This window comes from Acomys minous, assembly GCF_964271855.1.
Source record: "Acomys minous genome assembly, chromosome: 19".
NCBI classification, from domain to species: domain Eukaryota; kingdom Metazoa; phylum Chordata; class Mammalia; order Rodentia; family Muridae; genus Acomys; species Acomys minous.
In genome coordinates, this window is record NC_140499.1 from 42,480,690 (window position 1) to 42,505,683 (window position 24,994).

At 36.9% G+C, this 24,994-nt stretch overlaps 1 protein-coding gene across 3 annotated transcripts; it reads left to right on the forward strand.

Annotated features, from left to right (window-relative positions):
- On the forward strand, positions 1-24,994 carry MLF1 (myeloid leukemia factor 1). Of its 3 annotated transcripts, XM_084768534.1 has the most exons (8): positions 1-180; positions 9,673-9,820; positions 14,862-14,906; positions 16,677-16,760; positions 17,723-17,851; positions 19,438-19,597; positions 21,990-22,128; positions 24,413-24,994. In XM_084768534.1, the coding sequence occupies exons 1-8, from the start codon at positions 134-136 to the stop codon at positions 24,516-24,518; spliced, it is 858 nt and encodes a 285-aa protein (XP_084624660.1). In that variant the 5' UTR covers positions 1-133; the 3' UTR covers positions 24,519-24,994. The 3 variants fall into 3 exon arrangements, with proteins under 3 accessions (XP_084624660.1, XP_084624662.1, XP_084624661.1); XM_084768535.1 differs by lacking the exon at positions 14,862-14,906 and having other exon boundaries at positions 4-180; XM_084768536.1 differs by lacking the exons at positions 14,862-14,906; positions 16,677-16,760 and having other exon boundaries at positions 2-180.

Sequence of the window (24,994 nt, forward strand, 5' to 3'; positions counted from 1 at the left end):
TCAGGCCCCGCCTTAGTCGCGGGCGCGGCTTTGGCCGCCGGCAGACGCGCGAAGCGAGCGGGGAACGAGCCGGTGGCGGCGGGGTGAGCTGCGTCCTTTTCCACCCTTGTCGGCCGCCCACCGCAGAGCCACGATGTTCCGCATGCTGAACAGCAGCTTTGAGGACGATCCCTTCTTCGCGTGAGTGTCCCCGCCGCTCTCGCCAGGAAAGGCGAGGGGACTGGGTCCTGCAGGTTGGGGGGGGGGGGAGGGCGGCACGCCCGGCGGGAGGCGCGGAGAAGTGACTCTGGGGGGTGAGGATGAGGAGAAGGAGCTGTAAGTTGAAGGGATTTGGGGGGGGTCACTAGGTGAAGAGATCAAGATACGGGGTTTGAGGAGAGGGGTTGAGGGTATACAGCAAGGAGAAATGGAGGACACGGGAGGAGTGAGCTGAGCAGGATTGGGGGCTGTGAGGAGGGTTTAGGGGCGTTATGTGAGCAGTTTGCTGGTGGAAGGTGACGACCAGGATCCTGAACTAGCTAAGGACACACACAGGCTTGCCGATTTGAGATGACTTAGTGCGCCGGTGGCCTCGAACCTGAAGCCCTCCTGTGCAGGGTTTAGGTAGTGACCGTAACTGCCATCTTGGTGGAACTTCTGGTGAGAATTAGTTACTTAGCTTCAGGTAGGGGCGGGGAGTGTTTTACAGGGTGACAGTTCCCTGACTTGAGAAACAGGCAGGGTTTTTTGTTTGTTTGTTTGTTTGTTTGTTTGTTCTTTTATTCCTTATTTTGTTTTGCTTGAGATAGGTCTCACTATGTAGACCTTTCTGGCCTGGTCTACTGGCCTGTAGACCGGGCTGACCTTGAACTCACTGAAGTCTCCCTGCCTCTGCCACCTCCTCCTCTTCATTGCTGGAATAAAAGATGTGTGCGAGACTGTTTAAAACAAGTTTTCACATAGTGAAGGCTGTCACCTGGACAGCACTGAGGGGAAAAGTTATGCTGGCTGCTCCCATGCAGTTGGACGTTGCCATGCGACATGGTTTGTTTTCTCTGCCTGCTTCATTAACAGTACTGGTCTTGTTTGGGAAGGGACGTCTCATTTTATCAACACAAAACTGGGGCAGAGACAAAGAAATGGTGTGTGCTGAACACTTCAGGTGACTCGGAATGGTGAATGGTTCCGAGAGAAATAAATGAGGCCTTGGGAAGAAGGCACTGGAAACAGGTTTCACTATTATCTAGTTTTCTGTGGGTATTTGAGCTTATTATGTGCCTAGTTTTAACGAAATTAGTAATGCCTTAATTAAATGTGTAGTTTGATATGTAATTAGTATCTTAGAAAAAAATTGGCTAGCAGGAGTGTAATTTCAACTGTTGGATGACCCTCTGAGCAAAGGCAGGGAACCCAAGATTTCAGGTCAAAAATAGTAACAGATCAAACAGGCATACACATCAAACAGCACTCTTCCTCCATGCTGTGCACGGAAAGGACCATCAGTCACACTCCTCAACACTTATCTAGCTTTCTTCAGATCCAAGCAATCATCATCAAAACTATAAGGCAAAGTAATAGTAACCATAATACTGATGCATGCATATAATTTATTTTATAACCATTATACAGAGTAAACACATCTGGAGAAAAAGAAGGAAAAGAATGAACTTATATTTCAAGTAATCTGTCCTTTGGTCCTCACCTCTTACTCCATCCTAACAAAATGAACATTCATTATTTAATATAAATTAAAGAACTCATTAAGGTGACAAACTTTCTAGGCCATCTACTAACCTTAGGAATGTAAAAGGGAAGTAGAACACACTGATCATGCTCACTGTTGTACCCAATGCTAATTTTGTACCTAATAATTGGTTTCTCTAGTGGTTACTTTAACTTAGAAAATATTCAGTAACCATTGTATACCAGTGAAGTAGTAGCCTTTGATTTATAAGAAGTTTATGAGTAGTATTTCATAATTGCTCATAGTAATTACTGTTTTCATTAAATAAATGCCATTGTTGTTGGAATTACCTACTTAAAATATTACTCTTCATTCTTATTTTTCTTTTTAAAATAAACCTTATTAAAGTAAAAGCCTTACAAATAAATAAAAATATCATGTGCCAAAATTAACTAGACCCATGGATCTTACAGATAGCACTGAAGTATAAGATGAATACAAAACAGCTTTCTGGAGAAGGTTTTGGGAAATGGTCCAAAGCACATATATATATTCTGAAGAGGACCTAGTAGATAAGGAAAAGAAAATTCTTCCTGGGATCAAGCTCCATATGCTCTATGCAAAGCAGCCAAAGCTGCTAGAAGACTCAAAAGTCTTTCTGGCCTAAGAACCAAGGACAGAGCTCAGTACTACTACAGTCGCTGAAAAATAGGAGGGTTGAGGGTAGGAGTGTACAGCATTCTTACAGGGAGAGCTGGACAGCTTTTCTGTGGATACGTTCTATACAGATCTGTATTAGGATTAATCACTTGTGCATAAATCAGGCTCAGCAGCTTACTGAAGGGGATACAAGAATCAAGGAAGATTTAATCTCCCATTTAGGACACACAATTTGAACTTTAAGGCAACCACATTAATTACCTGCTTAGGGAAGATTCACCATTCCTGAAGAATATAACAAAATTCAGAACCTTTACAACATAATAGCTACATTCTATTGCATCGAGTTCAAAGTTAGTTAACAGAAAAATAGGACTATGTCGGATAAGTCTATACAAAAGACTTATCCTGAAGTTACTCAGATAAACTTTATCATTAAAGTATAAATTGAATACCATTTATCATTTATCAAATATCACTTAAATGTCATTAAATATAAATAGAAAAAATGGCCAAAATATTTAAAGCAGTTTTAATTTTGCCCCATATGTGAGGAAAATATGATTATAATGAAGGAAAATATAATATCTCAACAAAGGAAGTGAAAGTTTATATGTAACATATCTATCTATAATGTATATAAATACATGTATTTATTATATTAAATAGATATTCTACAACTGAAAATTATATTTGAAAGAAAAATATTGACTGAGTAGGCTTAGTAGCAGAATAGAGGTAACAGAACAGTCATTAAAATTGCATAAAGACAGAGAATCAAGCGTGGTAGTGAATGCGCTTCATCAAGTTACTCTAGAGGTAGAGGCCTACGGAGCTCCAGACCAGCCAGGATTAGATAGTGGGACCCTATGGATAGAAGGAGAGGGAGAGGAAAAGAGAAGAGAGACAGAAAGAGAAAAGTCTCCTTTTGAATTATAACAAGAAATAATAGTTACAGTTCAGCCTCAGCAGAGATAATGCTGATATTGCCGAGATTGATGCTTTGGGACCATTGTAGTTTTTTTGTTCTAATTCAGGCTTATATTCTTTAATAAAGAATTCACTTAATCATTTACAGATATTTCATTCAGCATACACCAGTAGCAGTTTAATCACAATCCAGGTTTACAGCACTTCAATCTTCTGGGACATTTTATGCAGACTTGGCGGAAATTGATTTTTTTTTAATTACTTTAAATAATGTTATTTTAGGAGCATGTCTATTGTAGGCAGAATACCTGTTCCTGTAAACATAATCATAACCTAATTCCCAGAACCTATGACTATGTTATTCTACTGGTCAGGAGTTCCATGGGCTTCTTGTGCCTGCCCAGCTGCCCACTAGTATAAGATCATATTCTTGTAATGTATATATGTTATCATTGCTGCAGTAGCTTATGGAATCTTAAAATATTATTTCATATCTTCTGTTGATCAAGAAACTTAGTTGAGTAGTTCTGACTCAAACCACAGGAGGCTACAGTCAAGTTTATTGAACCTGAGGTATTGTCTAAATGAGCATCTGTTTTCAAATTCATTCACATGGCTGCTTTAGAAAATGTGCTTCTAAGTTCCCTCATATAGACTTCTCCCCAAGCCTTCCCAGCCATGTGCATTACAGAGCGCCTAACACAAAGATTGGTCTTTGAAATATGTAATTTTGGATATGAAATCCTGTTATTCCATTACAACCATTTAAAAAACAGGTCCAGATGTCCAGCTTATTATGTTCAAGGGAAGAAGAGGTTACCTGATAGCACTAAACCAGGTATTTGGCACCACTGAATACCAATCGAGTAATTGTCTACCACACATATTTAGACAAGTGAATTTCTTAATATACATTATCGTCAAATTTATATCTCTAACATAATTAAGTTTTAAATAGAGATGAAAGAAAAGACAAGAAATTGTTATAAATAGACTATAACGTACAAGGTAATAATCAGTGGTGAAAGCTGAGCCCTGGACTGGGGGTGTAGCATAGTTGGTAGCGTACTTGCACGAAGCCCTGGATTTGATCCCCAGCACCGCACAGTGACAGCTGTCTATAATCCTCACAGTCTGGATATAGAGGTAGAGAGATCAGAAGTTCAGGCCATTCTCGGCTATCTAGTGATTTCAAGGCCATGCTCAGGTGCATGAGACCCTATCTCAGAACAAAGATAAAAATAGACCTCAACTTGGAAATAACAAAGCTGTGTAGTTGATGTTTTAAAATGAAAAGGGTTGTTTATATAACTCCTAAGAATCAACAACAAAGACAAACATTTTAACATGTGAAAGGATATATTTGTGCACTCATTTGGTTACTTATATAAATGACAAATAGAAAATAAAATCACAATGATGATATTACTGTTCAAATAATTCAAATTGAAAAAACTAACTACCAAGTTCCAGCAGAAATACAGTGCTAAAAGTGCCTGGTACACAGCATTTATAAAGGTAACATGCTCTCACTATACAACCCATCAGCTGTACTTATAGTTACTCAAAAGAAATGAAACTTTTTATGTTCAAAGCCTAGCACCTGGATACCCACAGCAGCCTTATTCATAAAGACAAAAACCTAGAAATAGGTTTGTGATTATATTATGGTGTAATCACATATGTATGCTAAATTTAGTTAACATGTGGTGATTAGACCAGCAGAGATAAATTTCAAAAACATTCTAAGTCAAAGAAACAAGATGTAAAAGATGGCACACTATCATTTCATAAAATGAGGTTCTGAAAAAGGCAAAACTATATTGATAACATCTGTGATATTTAATCTCGATTGTCAGTTTGACTTGAGAGGTGCCTAGATTAGTAAAGCACACCTTTGGCTGCCCATGAGGAGAGGATTAGTTGAGGTGAAAGATCCACTGTGAATGCGGGTGGCACTGTCCCAACAGGCTGGAGGGGGCTAGAGGAGAGAGGGAGGGAGGGAGGGAGGGAGGGAGGGAGGGAGGGGAGAAGAAGAGGAGGAGGAGAGGAGAGAGAAGGACAGAGAGGAGAAGAGCTTACGGAGTGCATGTTTTCCTTGCTTGCTTCCTAAACACTTTATCATGAGCAGCTTCTCTGCATTTTGCCTATTCTACCACTCTGAAATTCTGAGTAAAATGAGTCCTCTAACTGATTTCATCGTGATGATGAAAACCTAACACAAAGTATACTAATGGTAAGTTGATTTGGGGGGAGATGATTACCTGCAAAGGCTTATAACAGAACTTTGGGGATGATGTAACTGTGCGTTTTTGAAAACTCAAAACCGTACAGTTACTCAGTATAAATTATATCCCAACAAAGCTGAATTCAAAGAAAACAAAGACACCTGCATGTACTCTAGACACAAATCCAGTTAAGCATTTGTTAATCCTAAAGCAATCACATGTGAAGCAATTGTGCTTTTTAGAATGTTTTTGAGGGAGAAGAGGATGATGGAAAACATGCAGACATGCTTTGCTATACTCATTTGGGAAACAAACCATGAGAAGTTAAATACAACTATGAGTATTGGGTTATTGAAGAAAATCTAGTTTTAGTAGTTAAATATAATAGGAAACTTAACAGAGCAGAACAAGAGAGAATCCAGAGTGTATCCTAGAAGGATTGGCTCAGTCAGCGACACTGTCTCCTCGCATTGAAGGGGAGTGCCAGTGGTATTCCTCAGGAATGTGCCTTGCATCTGGGAGCCCAGGACAGAATGCTTAAGTAAGGCTGGAAACTGCAAGCAGGCAAGAAACCCTATGCAGAGGACCCCGTCCCAGCCTCTCCAGGCCACTTCTAGTCCTACTCTACTTAATGCCCAGTGCACGTGTAACTATTCACAGTCTCTCTTTTCTCGTGCCTATTTTTCTTCTCTCCGTTCTCTCTTCCTTTTTCCCCTTCTATTCCACTTTGATGAATAAATTCCCAAAAGAATACAAACAACTGGATGAAATGAGGTTAATATGAGATATGAAGAATAATTCAGTAAAGAGAAATTGAGAAGATCAATTTGAAATGCTGGAACTGAAATATTCATTGAATCAAATACAAACCTCAGTGAAAAGCCTCACCAATATAATTGGTCAAGGGGAGACGAGATTAGGGCTTTAAGGCAAGGTGGATGAATTAGAACAAAGGAAAATTAATAAGAAAATACAAACAGAATATATAAGAATATAAGACCTAGAGGACACAGTGAAAAGGCCATATCTATGAATCATGGATATAGAAGAGTTTCATGTTAAAGGTATAAAAACCTTTGGGGGGGTTGTTTGTTTGTTTTTGTTTTCAAGATAGGGTTTCTCTATGTAGCAGAGCCCTGGCAGTCCTGGACTCACTTCACAGGCCAGGCTATAGAAAAATCATAAAGGAAAATTCCCCAAATCTAGAGAAAGAAATGTTTGTCCAGGAACAGGAGGTAGTTAGGTTTTTTAACCCAATAAGACTAGAAAAAACAAACAAAAAACAAAACCCTTCTCACACGAAGTAGTTAAAAATTAAATATGGAAAACAAAGAAGGTACACCTAAAGTTATAAGAGAGAAACATGAGTCACATATAAAGTTGGCTTATCAGAAGAAAAGCAGATTTCTCAAGAGAAACTCTTAGGAACCAGGCAAACTTGGAATGATCTATTTCAAACTCTAAAAGATTGTCAGTCTGGGTAACAATAGCCAGCAACACTGCCATAAAGGAAAGAGAAAGAAAAGCTTCCCCCAATACAAACTAATACAAGGACATGGTGATCACTAAGCCAGCTCTGAAGAGAAAGATAAACAGCCACAACTCTGTAGGAAAGGAGAGCTGTGCTGAAGCAATAGTTAGGCAAATCAGGAACAAGAAAATACCAAGCCTGAGAAAACTAGCAAATGCATGCCTTTCAGTAAGGTCTTAATACCTTAATTAAAAGACAGATCTTTTTTCTATCTGTTGCCTCCAAAAAACGCTCTTTCCTATCAACGACTGAGACTCTGACCCTGAGATCTTCAGAACATATGTTTCTCAGCAAACCATGGAACCTTCTCTAAAATAGATTATAATAGGACATGAATCAAGTCCTAGCAAACACAGGACATTGAAACAATTGTTTTATCTCTAGGCCACAATGGAATTAAAAATAGAACCCAACAGAAAGAGAAACCATAGTACGAGTACAGACTCATGGAGATTGATCAGCAGACTGTTGAACGATGGCTGGAACGCTGAAGAAACCAAGAAGGGAACCAAGAGAATATGAAAACGACACACCAGTACCTATCAGGTGCAAAGAAAGCACCTATAAGAAGGAAGTTTATAGTGACAGGTGCCTACGTTAAATAGACCTCAAATAGCTTAATGATACACTATAGGGCCTTGGAAAAACAAACACAATCTAAACCCAAACTTAGTGGCTAGAAAGAAATAACATTGCAGAAATTAGTAAAATAAAAGTGGAAAAATACAATAAATGAAAGAAACTATGTATTTTTTTCAATTGATTAAAAAGATAAAGATCAACAAACCCTGAACCAAAATAACCAAAGGAAGTAAAAGACACAAAGTAATGAAATTAGTGGTGAAAAGAGAGACATTACAACAGATAGAAATGAAATTCCAGAGATTGTTAGGCTGCACCTCAAATATTATTTGAACTAAATTTAAAAATCACATAAAATGAATTAATTTCTGGATGCATATGACCAACTAAAGTTAAACCAAGATGAGGTAAATGATTTAAACAGATCAATAACAAGAACTGAGATTGAAGCAGTAATTTAAAAAAAACCAATCTTCAACCTAAAAGCAGTGCAAGCCCAGGTGAGTTCAATACTGAAATCTACTGGACCTATAAATAGAAAGTAACCCAGTACTGCTCAGACCACTCCAGAGTATAGAAACAGAGGAAATACTGTCAAGCTCTTTTTACAAAACTAGGATTACTCTGATACCAAAACAAAATAGAGGAAACAATACTGAAAGTGATAGGTCAATCTCTATGATGAACCACTAAAATATTTGCAAACTGAATTCAAACACTTAACAAAAATCATTCATCATAATCAAGTTGGCTTCATTCCTAAAATACGAAGGTAGATTAGACCATGCAGACTAATAAGTATATAAATGGACTGGAGGGAAAAAGTCACATGACCATCTCAGTAGATACAGTGAAAGCCCTAAAGAGGCCAGGAATGGAAGAAACATGTATCAGCATAACAAAGGCTACATATGGCAAACCTGTTAGACAACTTCAGAGAAAAACTCAAAGCATTTCCACTAAGAACAAGAGTGAAACAAAGCTATGCCCTTGTTCTACCCGTACTCAGTACAGTCCTTCAAGTATTAAATATGACAAAGCCTATAGAAGGATACAAATAGGAAAGGAAATCAAAGTAGCCTTACTTGAAGTTCATATGATCCTTTACATAAGAGAGACCACAAAAGACTACCAGAAAACTCTTAGATCTAGTAAACACTTTAAGCAATTTGGAAACCAAACTAATATACAAAAATCAGTGGTTTTCATATATAGTCACAAATATGCAGAAAAAAACCAGGAAAATAATCATTCACAATTATCTCAAAAAATAAAATACTTTGAAATAAGTTGATTCATGCACATTCAATTTCATTATGTTGTAGATGTCCCAAAGTGGTCTTACCTGTTTGTTTGGTTTTGGTTTTGGTTTTGGTTTTGGTTTTGGTTTTGGTTTTGGTTTTGGTTTTGGTTTCAGTTTTCCTCAACTTTTTTGATTGATTATTTGTTTGTTTGTTTTTCAAGACAGGGTTTCTCTGTGTAGCCTTGGCTGTCCTGGACTTGCTTTGTAGACCAGGCTGGGCTCGAACTCATAGTGACCCACCTGCCTCTGCCTCCCAAGTGCTGGGATTAAAGTCATGCGCCACCACACCCAACAGTTTTCCTCATCTTTACTACTTATGTTATGATAATTTGATTTACCATTTTTTTTTTTTTTTTTTTTTGGTTTTTCGAGACAGGGTTTCTCTGTGTAGCCTTGGCCATCCTGGACTCACTTTGTAGACCAGGCTGGCCTCGAGCTCACAGCGATCCACCTGTCTCTGCCTCCCGAGTGCTGGGATTAAAGGCGTGCGCCACCACTGCCCGGCTTGATTTACCATTTTTATACATGAAATAAAAGTATATTTTAGTAGTATAATAAATATAGTGGATAGCAAATAAGGTAAGTTTTTATATTTATAATTGTATTTTATATTTATAATTGTATTTATAAATACAAGTTTTTTATTAAATAATTTTTCTAAATTGCAATAGTTTGTTTTAACAATATATTAGCTCCCAAGTTTCTTTGTAGAGTTTATATGCCAGTTTTTCCTAAACTATAACATTTATTTTCCGTTATTCTATATTTTAAACAGTGATTCTTTTCTTGCACACCGAGAAAGTATGCGCAACATGATGAGCGGTTTCTCTGAACCTTTTGGAAGAAGCTTGCTCAGTATCCCTGATGGTAGAGGAAGAACCCATAAACACAGAGAGCAAGATGATGGTGAAGATTCCTTAGCTGTAAGTTAAAGACAAGTAGCAAGAAAGCTGTGTAAGAACGTGGCAAAAACATTATAGATGTTAGGCATGTTGCAAAACCTGGATCAGTGAATTGGTAATGGTACAGAATTAACACTGTGCTCTTAAAACTCTTAGGATCATATGGTTATACAATTATAAGTCATATTCTTTTGTATGTTTCTTCCCTGATAACTTCTCTCATGTGTTAAATTAAAACCAACAAGTACTCCTGGCACCACATACTTCAAAAGTGTAAATAGTCACAAAATCTAGCATGGTGTTTTATCTTTACTGAACCCTTAAGCTTCTTTCTTTCAGAAGACTTGTATAAGTGCATGTTCTCATCAGGATCATCTGAGAGCTAAACTGGGAGGCTACAAACGTACTCAATTCAATAAAAGAAAATGAAATTTTACATATGTGTGTTATCCATTTTGGGTTTCACCTTTTTTATTTTTCAGCCTCAGGAATGGCAATTACAGAGTAATAAGTCCATAGGAATTTTGGATCTTTGCAATTGAAATATAGATATTTAGAATTCTGCAAATATATGATCAATTCACAGAATTCTAGACTATGCTAGAAAAACATTTTCATATTTTCTGTGCAACAAGCTTAAAGAAAGCAAAATAATTTGAATCACCATAAAATCTGGTAAATAAACTTGCATGTGCCATTTCAAATAACAGCAATCACACTTAAGTTATGTACATACATATAACATATACATAGTTTAATCCATTTTCTTAAAAGTTAAAAATTAATACCAGGAAAATTTGACAGTAAAAAAGCATATTAATTATGAATATTGAAAATCACTTGAATATTAAAATATCTTTGTGTCTTCTGAAACTATAGCAAGCATGTGTCTCTTGGGGTTTACATGCATAAATGAGCTACTCATAGCTAAGCAAGAAAAGGCAATCTTATTACTTTACTTGTAAGCATATAAATAGAACTGCTTATAATTCTGCTGGAAACAAATGTATTGAAGATGTTTATACAAATAGCTATAAGTAAGGAAAACACATAGAAGAAATTTGACTGCATAAAAGTCATGTTTAAATAAGAAATTCAAACAGGAAGATAATTCTGAATAAAAGGAAAGTCCAAGACCAACATTTAAATGAAAATCTAAAATCATTGGTCCCTTGTTTTCACGTTTAGTTGGGCTGCTATAACAAAATATTTTAGGCTGGATGAATAGCTTTTAGATTTTAGACATTTGTTTATTTCTTCATTCTGTGGGTTGGTAATTCTGGGGAAGGGGGCATGTTTTTGGCTTCTCTGGTGAGTGAGGGTTTGTGTTTTGGTCCTTACTTTGTGGCTCTGTCCTCACATGGTGAACACTTGAAATGCGCTCAACAAAAACAGATTTAGGCAAATGGGATGGCATCAAATTAAAATGTCTGTGTGGTGAAGGAAACAACAAAGTAGAGACAGTCTGTATGATAGAAGAAAACACTGGCAACCATGTAGTTAATCCATCTCAGAATATAAGGAGCTCAAGTAGATAAATGAGAGAAAGGCAGATAACCCTTCTAAAACCAGACAGAGAAGCTGAACAGACATTTCTAACAGAACAGTCAAATGGCCGATAGGTGCATGAAAACTGCTAATCACTGATCGGTACAAAAATGCAGGTTAAAACATCTCCTCATATCTACTTAAGAGGTTTTCTTGGTTTTGGTTTTTATCAAAAATGTGAAAGATTCAGTGAGTATTGGAAAGGATGAATAGAAATGCTTTGCTAGTGGCCGTGTATATTAGTTAAGCCATTATTAAAATGGTATGATGCTTCCTTGGAAAATTAAAAATGGGAGCTGGGGATATAGGTCACTGATAAATCATTCTCACAGTCACTATAGTGTTATCATTCATGATTTCCAAGATGAGAAAGCAAGTTCATGGATAAAGTAAATTTGGTATATACATACTGTTATATTATTTATCCTTTAGAAGAAGAGCAATCTTATTTGTAAAAATATAGATGAATCTAGAGGACATCGTGATAAAATAAGCTGGGCCTTTGAAGGACGAATTCCACATTATTTTATTTATATCTGAAATGTAATGAACCTAAACTCATTAAAGATTATACTAATGATTTCTAGAGGCAGCATGAAGAGTTTTTAATTAAGGTATAAGGTTCCATATAAATAGGAGAAATTTTGATGTTTATTGTAAAACAAGGTGGCCACTTCAAATTAACTAAGGGAATGAATCAAAAGGGTAAAATAATTATCTCATTTTAATCATGTTATATTTTATACATTAAAATATTATATTGTAACCTTACACAATTATAATAGTAAACATTTTCATGAAAGAAATAATTGTCCCACACTATTAGTAGCTGCTTTAGTGTATCCGATGATGGACATTTGGTAGACTTAGTATGCTTAGCTCCTTTACACTAACTGTCCACATGCAGTCCATTGCCTTTTCCTCCTTAACTGATCATCTCTAAGCATCTTCCCAGAAACCATAGTGCTCATGCATCTACTAAAGTGTGTGGCAATTTTACTGTATCATATTTTAAAAACCTGTTTATAAAACCATGAACATAAGTCTTACAGCTTTTTATATAGTAATACATTTTGATAGTATTTATAGCCCTCACATGTAAATCAAAGAGTAGTAGACATTCCTCCTTACAACAGTGTATCTCTAACTTAAAAAGCTAACAAAAATGCATACATACTTCTCAACTTCTGAGAGTGTTTGGGCAACTGACAGTTCTTTTAGGGCACATGAAGGACAGCAGTCATTTTTAAAATGAAAACATTTTATCTTGTAACAGCAAATTATCAAAGAAACATTCTTTTAACATAAATTCATTTTGTGCCTTTAAAATGTACACTGAGATGTGGTTTTCCTTTTCCCTATAGTATGTTATGGTTTTTGGCATGTTTGTGTCTAAATTTAAAGGATTTATGCAATGTAATAAATTGAGGAGCTAGAGAAATAGATGGCCCAGAGGTTAAGAGCACTTGCTGCTCTTCCAGGGGAGTGGGCTGTATTTCCTGGTGCTGGACATCGTGGCTCACAGCTGCCTACATTCCAGTTCCAGGGAATTCAAACATCTTTGGGCTCTGGGGACACAACTCACATGGTACAGTCAAAAACACATATACATAAAATAAAGATATTTTAAAATAATTAAAACAAAACATACAGCAAAACCTCACACCAATCTCACTTTTTAAAATAGTCTCTTTTACCTACATATGAACTTGGGGCCCAAATTAAAAATATATTACAGCAAATGGAAAATGTTGCTACTGCTAGGTTTAAAAATGGCAGAACCAATAAAACAGCAGGCATTTTTAAAATAGTAATTTTGCCAGGCACAGTGGCACATGTCTGTAATCCCAGCACTCTAAGAGGCAGAGGCAGGTGGATCTCTGTGAGTTCAAGGGCAGCCTGGTCTACAAAGTGAGTCCAGGATAGCCAGAGCTATTACACAGAGAAACCCTGTCTCAAAAACAAAACAAAAAATAAAAAAGAAAAGGTAATTTTGTTTAAGTCTATTTGAATCTGTAATAAAATTTCATATAAAATCTTATAACAATATTTTAATAAGGTTTTATTTAGCAATAAACTATGTAAATAAACTGATATTTTTAGACAAATTGACATAAATCTAAATTTCATATCAACACCATAATACATTTTTTCTTTACTTGGCTATTTCCTGTGCAATTGTCATCCCATATTATGTTGGAAAACAGAGGCTCACAAGTGTATCAACAATGCCATTTTCTTGTGTTTGTGCTAACATTTTCACTGATCCTCCTGCTTCCACCTCTCCAGTGTAGGGCGTTGAGAAATTTGCCACACTGAGTAATGGTAGGAATCAAACTCAAACTCAGAGCCTTGTGTATGGTAGGTACACACCCTACCAATTACACTGCACCCCTACTGTGTGTTCTTTATGGAGACATTTTTTAACTTAATTGCTTATTTTGCAAGAATTATTATTTAGAGCTAGATAATTTATTTGGACCTGGTGGTACAAACTGGTAGTCCCATCACTTGAGGTGGGCACAGGAAATAGTAGTTCTTTTGTCTCTAGCTACCTACGTCCATCGTCAGCCACCACAGATCCCATCTGTGCTGGGTAGTTTTATGCCATCTTAACACCGGCTAGAGTTATCTGAAGGGAGGGAACCTCGATTGGGAAAATGCCTCCATAAAATCTGGCTGTTAGGCATTTTCTTAATGATTGATGAGAGCGAGCCCAGCCCATGGTAGGTGGTGCCATCCCTTGGCTAGTAGTCCTATGATGTGAGCAAGCCATGAGGAGCAAGCCAGTCAGCAGCACCCCTCCACGGCCTCTGCACCAGCTCCTGCCCCCGGGCTCCTGCCCTGTTTGATACCTTGTCCTGACTTCCTTTGATGATGAACAATGATTTAGAAGCTTAAGCCAAATACACCATTTGCTCCCCAAGTTGCTTTTGTTATGGTGTTTCATCTATTATGTTTAATTTGTTTTGCCTATCATAGACATGTGTGTATACATTAAAATACATGTTTTTTAAAAACTTCTATTACCCTTTCTAAAACATATATTCTCTGAACTGATCCTTAGGAAGCACACATTTTTACCTAGGACATCCACTTGTTTGGTAATGATAATAGCGAGCTTAAATTTTTTTGTTTTAATTGGTAATGGCAGAAGTAGTGGATCTTTGAAAAAATGGAGTGGCAACAGAAAATGCCTAATTCTTGTTGTTATACTTTGTCTTAATTAGTTTTGAAATGTCTGCCTTAGTCTATAGCAAAGACTCTCTTTCAGTTGCCTTACTTAAAATAGTCGTATTTTCAGTAGCACTATGGCTTCTTTGCTTTCTAGTCAGGCAGGTTCTACAACGAGTAATAGGCAGGTAATTTCAAAAGTGCACACCGGGTTCTTTGTTATTAGGCAGTTCTGTAGTGACGGTGCTTCTCACCTCCATGGTCACTCCGTGCATTCTTATGTGTTAGCTGTGCCTATACAATAAATGCAAACAAAAATTATTGTTATTTTTTTTTTTAGGCAACAAGTTTTTCTCTTGCACCTTTTGGAAGGTTTGGTGGAATGGTTCGTGTCATGAGACCAATTATTTTAGCTGTATTTTTTAACAGATACTTTCATTAACTCAGAGTGAGTTTGCATGCATCTCACTAACTGCCATAATGGCTTTTAAGCTTTGTACCGGAAACCTCCGTTACATGTATTAAGTTTATTCAAGTGCTTAGACATGGGCTTTCTAAAGTAATTACCATAGTTGTTAGGGGTCAGAGCCTGGGCCTGACAGCAGTAACCAGCCAGGCTCACCCACTGACCATCAGTAAGCCATTAGACAGATGAGTAATAGTGAAAAGCTGAAGAAGAGATGTATCTGATGCTGCCACATCAAGAGCTAAGAGGTCCAGAGAGAGACCTCCCCAGGTCCATCTTCATGGTCCTTTCCTGGGATTGTGATGTAACTAGAGGGAAGTCCTAGTAAATGTGTCGTCCCATCACTGCTTCCACTCCAGTCTCCTGCAAAGTAATCTGACACTGTCAGTCCTGTGACATCTCTTCCTGGGAGACACACAGTTTTTCACTGGCCACACCAGGCTTTAGCCTTTTCGTTTTCCCACCATGAAATTCCTAAGGAAAATCCAGTTTATTGAGGATTATTTCAGTAGTCTGAAGGCCAAAGAGAGGCACAAATATCTTTTTAAAAATATCATTTCTATCAAGATGGGTACAGTAAAGCAATCACATGGATAAAATTAATCTCTATAAATGGAAAAAGAGTTAGAACATTCACTTAATTTTGAAAGAGACTTGATAATTGTGTTTGGAAGCTGGACTTCCTGTACCCACGGCTCTCCACCAGGTGACAAAGCACATTTGGAAAACTCAGATCAGCTGCTTTCTCTCCGATTTTGTTACTAAGGACACGTTGGCTTTTCTTGCTCTTACACCAGCATGGTTGTTCCGTGGCAGACCTTGTCAACCCCCTGCCTCTGTCTGCCTTGCTAATTCCTAACTCTGAAGGGTAGTCTAAGGGTTAGACACAGTCCATTTAGAATGTCTGAATTTATATTATCACGAAAAGCTCCTTTTTGTTCTTTTACACTGAATTTGAGTTATCAGTGTCTCTGAAGTTTCAGCTGTAATGTTTGTCCTCTCTGAAGGACTAGTGGCAGAAACAAAGCAGCATGTTATAAAGACAGTAATAAACTTATGAGCACACAGCACACAAGCCCACAACCCAGCACTTTAGAGTGTGATGGTGAAGATCAGTCAGGTGACTTATTAAAAAGCATGTGTTTATGTGTGTGGGGGGGGAGTGTTGTACACACAAAGGCAGAGTGAGCATCAGATTCGTGAGAGCTGGAGGTTACACAGGCACTAGCAAGCTGCTTGCCTGCTGGAAGCTAACTCGGGTCCTACTAGAGCAGTATGTGCCGTCTGCCCAGAGCGACTGTGAACTGTAAGGACTAGTAACAAGAAGATGAGATGATCATGGAGGAGAAAAGAACAACCCTGGCTTAAAAATCTGAAAGATGATATGTACATATACCCAAACGTGTCTGTGTGTGTGTATACTATATATACATTGGTGTATAATTTGTGTATATATATATGCGTATATATGCAGTGCTATAATTTCCTATTTTATGTTGGCCGTTTGAGAGTTTGCATATGCTTCCTTTTCTTTAACAAATGACTCTTATAGGATACTCATTAAATTATTTTTGCCTAGTTGATTACTGCATGATTACCTCACAGTAAATTGGGAGGTTTTTTTCAACTGTTTTGGGAATATTTATTTGCTTTTCTGGTATTAACGATATACCTCCTAATATCCTGTAGCATACAGATGTCAACCCTTTCCAGACAATGGATCAGATGATGTTAAATATGAGAAATAGTATGCAGGAGTTACAAAGAAACTTTGTAAGTACTAAAAATAAACTGCTGAAAACATTATTTTGTTATTGATATCCTATATTGTATTGACCTTCAAACATCTTTAACCATATATATTTTACATGATTAATACATATATATAATACTTACATAATTTATACTTGAAACAAACATTTAAATGATTATACTATATCAGGATATTATATCAGCTTGCTGATATTTTCTGTCTTATTCAATAAAAAACTTATAATTATATCTCACTTATTTTATAACCTACAAGTCTGAAAAGTCACATTAGTTGACTTACACAATTAAAAAAGTCCAATCTCAAAATATTCTTCTGAGTCTTTATTATAAATGAACATTTTCTACTAATTTGCTTATTTTATTATTGCCAATTTACTTCCCAAGATGCATGCATGTTAGCAACTAAGCGTTTATATTAAACATTCTCTGAAAACAAAAATAGTCAGGATGTTAGATTAGATCCCTACACTAAATATTTTAAACAAACACTACTACACCTATTGCTCTGTTTGTAATAGTAATGTAAAATCAAATAACCTGTTTTGATCCGAATGTGACCTATGCCTGTCATTCCACTATCCAGTTTGAACTCTATAGATCGATCATGTAAGCATGCAACCATCTAGGGCATTAGCAATGGTTTTGGGGAGGTAGCAATCTGGTACCCAAAGAAAGTACAAAAGTGTCTGTTAATGCCTAATTCGCAGAGTCTGTTCACAGGATCTTTTCAGCTGGCAACAATTAAGCTCCTGCATGAGGTGGTTGCTCTTCTAGTGAATTAATCTCACCTGTTCTCTCACGAGACTGTTCCGATCCCACACTTGGGATCCTAAAAAAAAACAGGTTTATCTCTTCTTCACCAGGTTCCATTTGGATCAACTAGATAGCTAATATTGTTGCTTCTCAGCATTCATCCTTCATATTTAACTAGAATCTTAATTTTCAATTTTCTTTGTCTCTAGGGTCATCTTTCAATGGATCCAAGTGGTCATTCATTTTGTTCTTCCTCTGTTATGACCTATTCCAAAGTAGGAGATGAGCCAGCAAAGGTTTTCCAGGCCTCAAGTCAAACCCGAAGGGCCCCAGGAGGAGTAAGTTTTTATTACTGATGTTTTTAGACGAAGTCTTACTATATCGCTCCAACAAGCTTCACCCTGCCCTGGCCCTGCCTCAGTCTCCTAAGTCTGGAATCGCTGATATGAACTACCATGCCTGGCACTGAGTATTTTTAAAATTCTTACTGCTTTATTAAGTTATAGTAAAAGTATATTGTCTAACAGTGGCAGGGACGGGAGGAAAGCAAGGCGATGAGGTCTCATCAAGTCCAACTGCAGTTAGTTGGTGGAATTTCTGTTCACCACCCATGCAGGTGACCTCCTTCACTTAATTACCTACTGATCATTGTACGCTTATACGTTGATAAAATAGATACTAAAGAAGCCTTTGTTTCATGAAATAAATGTCTTCTTATACTTTATGTATGAAATTAGTTGTTAAACTAATAAAATATTTAAAGTGTACATACAGAAGGGATGTATAAAACACTCATATTCCTCTGGGCATAGAGGCACACTCCTGTAATCCCAGCACTCGGGAGGCAGAGGCAGGCAGATATTCATGAGTATGAGGCCAGCATGGTCTACAAAGCGAGTTCTGGACAGCCAGGGCTACACAGGAAAACCCTGTCTTGTAAAACCAAAAAAAGAAAAAGCAAAAACCCATATTACTGCCTCAGAGATTAGTTAAATCTATTTCTTTTTAGATAATTCCTTTTATTTTTTGAGCATGGAACTCACTTTGCAGACTAGGCTAGCCTTGAACTCATAGAGCTCCCCAGCCTCTGCCTCCCAAGTGCACCACCACACCCAGATTTTTATTTCTTTTCTTTTTAATTATACCCAGAATAACACAAAATTTTATCAATAATTTCCTACATAAAAGTCATTATAGTATTTCTGGATTTTATGTATGCATACCTCTCAACCTTAAAATCAGTAAGGTACTAACCCATACTGAAGAAAATTCTTGGCTTCTACAAACTGTGATAGGAAAATTCCCATTTCTCCATGCCTTGTATGTCAATAAAATTTTAGATTAACAAAATGAATGTAATTTGTTTTCAGTTCTGATGCATGAACATACCCATTAGTGATATGTTTGCATTGTTTAACAAACATTTTGTTTTAACTTGTTGAACATAGTTAAGTCTTAAAGTAAGTATAATTACAGATGTCACATGGAAAATCATATTATAATCTTTGGCTAGCATAAACATTCTAGTGATGCTTCCATGGAGATGGTACGTAGGAGTCACAAGCCCATCAATATAATCAGTAAGTAGTTACACTTATAGATTTTATTACATTGTCAAAGACAGTGTTGAAGGTTTTATATAACTTCTTATTTATATGACTATTTTATATAACTAAGTTTTATATAACATGTTTTAATGTTTTATTACAACTTGGAAAAGATTACATTGTAAACACTTGAAGAAGTATTAGAGATTTTATTAGCACACTTAGTTGATAGAGCTGAGTGTGGTTACCTGTTGTATTTATTATTACTACAAAATAATGGACGTCAGAGCAGCAAAGCTACAGCCTGACTTCAGCAAACCAACCAACCCGATATAGTTAGATGTTAGCTAAAGAACATTTTACTGTTGTTTTTAAAGATAAAAGAAACCAGAAGAGCAATGAGAGATTCTGACAGTGGACTAGAAAAAATGGCTGTTGGTCATCATATCCATGACCGAGCTCATGTCATTAAAAAGTCAAAGAACAACAAGACAGGAGATGAAGAGGTCAATCAAGAGTTCATCAATATGAATGAAAGTAAGTTATCACATACAAAAACATTATTTCCCAAGCTGAAACAGCTGCATTTCTGGAACTTGATGCATTTTTATTTTTATTAAAATAGCTCAGAAAGGAAATGACTGCCAAAGTAACACAATTGTGGTTCTATCATCCAACAGATACGTTTTACAATAATGTTTGTTAATGTGAGGTACCATTCATTTTTTTATAAAGTGATAAAATGAAAGATTTTGAGGTGTTTTTTAATTAATATTATCAATAGACAAAATGAGTTTTTAGTTTTTTCTGATTGTCAAGAAGCATACTTGAAAAGTTTAAAGGAACAAAAGGGGGCTGGAGAGATGACTCAACAGTTAAGAGCAGAGGTCCTGAGTTCAATTCCCAGCAACCACATTGGTGGCTCACAACCACTATACTGGGATCTGATGCCCTCTTCTGGCCTGCAGGTGTACACGCAGATAAAGCATTCATATATATTAAAAAAATAAATAAGTAAAAATAAAGAAACAAAAGATCAATCATAACTTCAATCCCAAAATACCACTCAAGTTTTGATGAACTTCTTTTTAATAGTTTTATGCATGTATATTGTTTTTTGAATTTACTTATTTTGCTGTTTTGTTCATACTGCGTTCGATATATCCACCATTATAACTGTAAAAGCCTATTATTTCCAAAAGTATTCTAAGTGGTTATATAAAAGTTTAATTGTAAATATTGGTATCCTATATTTGATACTTATGTAATGCATTTAAGCCCTTCTAGTGCCTAACCCTTTTATTTTAAATTATATTAAAATTGCTACATTATCAATTGACAAAGCATTCAATTTGGCTAAATAAATATTCAAGAATCAAGCTTTTGTCATAATAGGATTAAATTATATTAAAATGTTACTATATGTTATATTTTCAGGAAATACTTTGGATAAATTATTTTATCATAGTAAAGAGCTTAAATTAATGTATCATTTCAGAAAGAGAAATTATTTGAATTAGATAAAATTACTCTTATGGGATGGTTAGGTGGCTCAGGGGATCAATGCACTTATTACTAAACCTAACAATATAAAGTTTAGCCCCCAGGTATCCTACATGTAGACGGAGAAAGCCTACTCTCCGCAGTTCTCTAACCTCCCTGGCTGCAAAGTGCACCTGCCAAACACGTGACCAAGTGCACATAAAAAGAAATAACGATAAAAAGGTTTTAAAGTATTCTTAAGCAATAAGAGGAAAGCCAAATAACTTGAGCTTTCTTTAATTATAATCACTGTGATCTGTTTAAAAGATATACTGTGTTGCCTGGAGAGATGGGTTAGTCATTAAGAGCACACACTGCTCCTACAGAGGACCCTAGTTCAGCTCCCGCTCTCCGGATGCAGGGAGCAGAGGAAGCCCTAAGTGAGTGGGGTTGCACATGAGTGTGTATCATTGATGTGGGCGCAGCTGTGACAAGAAGCAAGACCTCAGTCCCATGAGAAATTGGCAAAGGCATTCCCCATCTGGCTCAGCCTGGGAGTTGGCAAAGCCTTCTTTCTCTAGCCCAAGTGTGGATATTCATGGAGGGTTGATCAGTGTGTACAAAAGCTAGCAGCTTCAGCTTCCTCCTGGGTGGTTTACAGATTTAGACTCCTTGTCTGCAGAGACCTCCTGTGGAGACTAGCCAACCCTTCCTACTGTGCCGGTGTGTGGTGATTGCTGTTGCTACTCCCACAGAGTGCTTACACCCCGCCTGACCCCAGCTCTTTCTGTCACGTGTGTCTGTTTTACCTTTTTCATTCCCTCCGAGGCCCTAGTCAGGGTTCCAGGGCCAGCCTGTGTGGGATGCATCGTCAGGTGGCTCACATGTACCTGCAGCCCCAGCTCCAGAGAGATGCCTCTGGCCTCCAAGGACACCAGCACTTGGATGATCGTACCCTCACATATACATTTAATTTAAAAAATATATATATATATATATATGTATGTATGTATACTGATTATTTTGTAATTAAGTTTGAAATATTTTTATAAAGGCAATCTAAAAAGCGTCTTATTAGTTTATCTATTTTATGATTTTATAAACTGATAGTGTTAGTTGACAACAAACTTAAGTCCCTAGGAACATGAAAAGCTGACTAAAAACGTAAGCTGCTGAAGGCGTGTCCAAGAACATGGAGAGCATCATGGTCACTGTCAGGTGACACGAAAGGAAATCTCATAAGTAACTATACGTGAAGCCTCCAGTTCACGTAGAATAATAGGATAATCAAGAAGGTGAGTGAAAACCCACATCAATAGCCAGGTAGTGAATAGGAGAGAAGTAAGAAGGGAAAGATTGTGGAAGCGTCCTGCCCCTTGTAAGGTTAGGCTGTGTGCCGTGTGTGATGACCCAAGGCAGCGCTGACAGCTCCCTTCATCTACCACAGGCGATGCTCATGCTTTTGATGATGAGTGGCAAAATGAAGTTTTGAAGTTCAAGCCTACTGGACGGCCATGCAATCTAGAAAACACTAAACTGCGAAGTGTGGGGCAAGAGACTCCAGTATCACGGGAACTCAAAAAGAGGTAAACATTATTCTAAAAGCAGTACTGCTGAAGAAGATTTAAAAGTTATGAGTCTTGGGTTGTAGAGCTGGCTCATTCAAGCTTTTCCCATGTAATATGTTTAATCCTCAAAACCTATGTTAAAAAGCAAAGGGAGCCTGACAAAGCAGCATGCCGCGGTGATCCCAGTACTGGGGAAGAACAGACAGACCCCTGAGTCTCACTGGACAACCAGCCTAACTTACCTTGTGAGTCAAAGCCTAAACAGTGATAGCCAAAATTTGTATGACCTATATAAACATGCGCACACATGAACATGAACCTACCACACATACGTGTACATTCACTCTCATACACATAACAACAACAACAACAACAACAAAAAGAGCTGTGTAACTTACCTCTTATCAAGGTCTTAAGAATATTCAGGTTATGAAAAGGTAACAGCTTTATATTGAATCTAAGTAAGCTATACAAATCGAAACTTGTTTTTGAAAACCAACAAATATATTTTAGCACTGTACTTAATTATCAGGAAAAAGTAGATGGCAAAAATCCTAAGAAAAATTTATATACTCTAATGTATATTGTAAAACAGTTCCTAATGTGGATGTTCAAAGTCATCCATTCCACACAAGTTTGAGATATTTATATAGACAGTAAAAAGGGAAAGATTTTGTATTTAGCTTCCTTACCAAGTCAAATTTTAGCATTTAGTTATAAATACACTTTAAATACTTTTATAATATATAATAGTATTGTATAAATCTTTAATGTAATGTGGTATTTCACATGCAGTAGGTATCCTGGATTAATTTTGCAAAAACTTTAATTTTCTTTGAAATTGCTTTTGGAATAACTGAAAATATTTTTGTTGAAACCACATATTAAAATTTAGAGCGCTTTTATCCTGAAGTTAATCCAAGTTCTTGAGAGAAACTTTAAGGTTCTTGAAACAGAACAAGTCTTGAAATAGAAATCCATTCTAGGCTCTAAAAAAGTGCAGGATTGGAGATGGCTTTGCAGAACCAGCGCTGGACAAATGAGCCTCACATAAATCAGAAGCTTAGCGCAGGAGTCTGCATGCTGCTGTAGTTTCTTTGAAATACTTGTTAGGAATTGAGAGCCTGAACGTTTTCTGTAAATGGCTTAAAAATTTGCCTCTTTCTTTTTGGTAATATTTGTCTCACCTTGAAAACTTATGGTTAACCATTGTAGTCTGACACTGATAAATTTAAACACAAAATCTGGGTCCCAATTAGAGAGGGCATGTTCTGTAAAGCGTGTTTCAGATGCTCTATAATCTATGGCCCCAGCAGCTGCTTTTTCTCTTAGTAGTTCTGTCCAGTAGAGTGTTCAGAAGTGAACTCCCACATGGTAAGCTGTGCCAGCCAACATGGTAACTAGTAGATATGTGTGACTGTTGTATCCCTTTGACACTTGGGTGGCACAACTCAGGAGCTGAATTAAGTGCAAAGATCACTAGTGGTTCTCTCTCTCTCTCTCTCTCTCTCTCTCTCTCTCTCTCTCTCTCTCTCTTTCTCTCTCTCTTTTCCTTAACACCATTTAAGGTACAAGTGACTCAGTATATCTTAGGTGGAAGTAGCTCTACTTTCTTTTTCGGTAGGGAGTGGCTTTTGGGTTTTCGTTTTGGTTTGGTTTGGTTTTTCAAGACAGGGTTTCTTAGTGTAGCCTTGGCAGTCCTGGACTCACTTTGTAGACCAAGCTGGCCTTGAACTCACAGCAATCCGCCTGCTTCTGCCTTCTGAGTTTGTTTGTTAGTTGTTTTGTTTTTCTTTTTGTTGTTTTTGTTTTTGAGACAGGGTTTTCTTGTGTATAGCCTTGGCTGTCCTGGACTCACTGTTAGACCAGGCTGGCCTTGAACTCACAGCAATCCACCAGCCTCTGCCTCCTGGCTGCTAGGATCACAGGTGTACACCACCAAACCCAGCTAGCTCCTACTTTTGTTTCTTTTTAAAATTTATTTATTTATTATGTATACATTATTCTGCCTGCATGTGTGTCTGCACACCAGAAGGCGGCACCGGATCTCATAATAGATGGTTATGAGCCACCATGTGCTTTCTGGGAATTGAACTCAGGACCTCTAGAAGAGCAGACAGTGCTCTTAACCTCTGAGCCATCTCTCCAGCCCACTCCTTTTGTATTAATAAAATAGTCTAGAGTTATTGAAGAATTCTAAAAATGAAACTCTAAACTACAGTGGCTTTTAGCTTACTTGCAGTGACTTATAACCCATTAAGTATTTTTAAATGGTATTAATAGCCATATGTATATTTCTTAGAGAGAAAAGTCATCGAAATTCAGCCATTGAGAGTGGAAGAAAATCGAACATTTTTGTGGACAAACTCAACGTCAAAGGATCACCTGTGAAAATCACCAAAAAATAAATAGCCATGCATTTCATTTGTTTAATTGGTTGTTTTAACAAAGAAAGTCATGGTGCTAGGTAATACACAAAAGACCAATCTCTTGTTGTTAAGTCAACACTATACTTTGGAACGTCCTTTCTGAATCTCAATGTTCTTGTAAGTTTTAGCTTTACATTGTTCATACTTTAGGAATAAAATTTTGATGTTCAACAATGTCATTAAATTGGTAAACATTCTACATAAAGCTCTACCAAATTTAAAACTCAAATGCTGATTTTGGTTTCTCAGTTATTTTGATATTCACTATTATATAAAATAAAACTGGGTAAAATATCACATATATTTTAATAATAGATGTTACATATATATTGTAAATGTATAAGTCCTTGTGTATTTACCATGATGGTTATGGTTTTGAACTACTTCTGTCACTGAGTTCAGTACACAAAAGTAACATTAAAATAAAATCTATCGTGTCTACTATCACCACAGTA

Coding starts and splice junctions, on each gene's coding strand:
- MLF1 (XM_084768534.1), top strand. CDS start 134: ATGTTCCGCATGCTGAACAGCAGCTTTGAGGACGATCCCTTCTTCGC. Junction 181..9,672: donor GAGGACGATCCCTTCTTCGC/GTGAGTGTCCCC, acceptor TATTTTAAACAG/TGATTCTTTTCTTGCACACC. Junction 22,129..24,412: donor TCACGGGAACTCAAAAAGAG/GTAAACATTATT, acceptor TATATTTCTTAG/AGAGAAAAGTCATCGAAATT.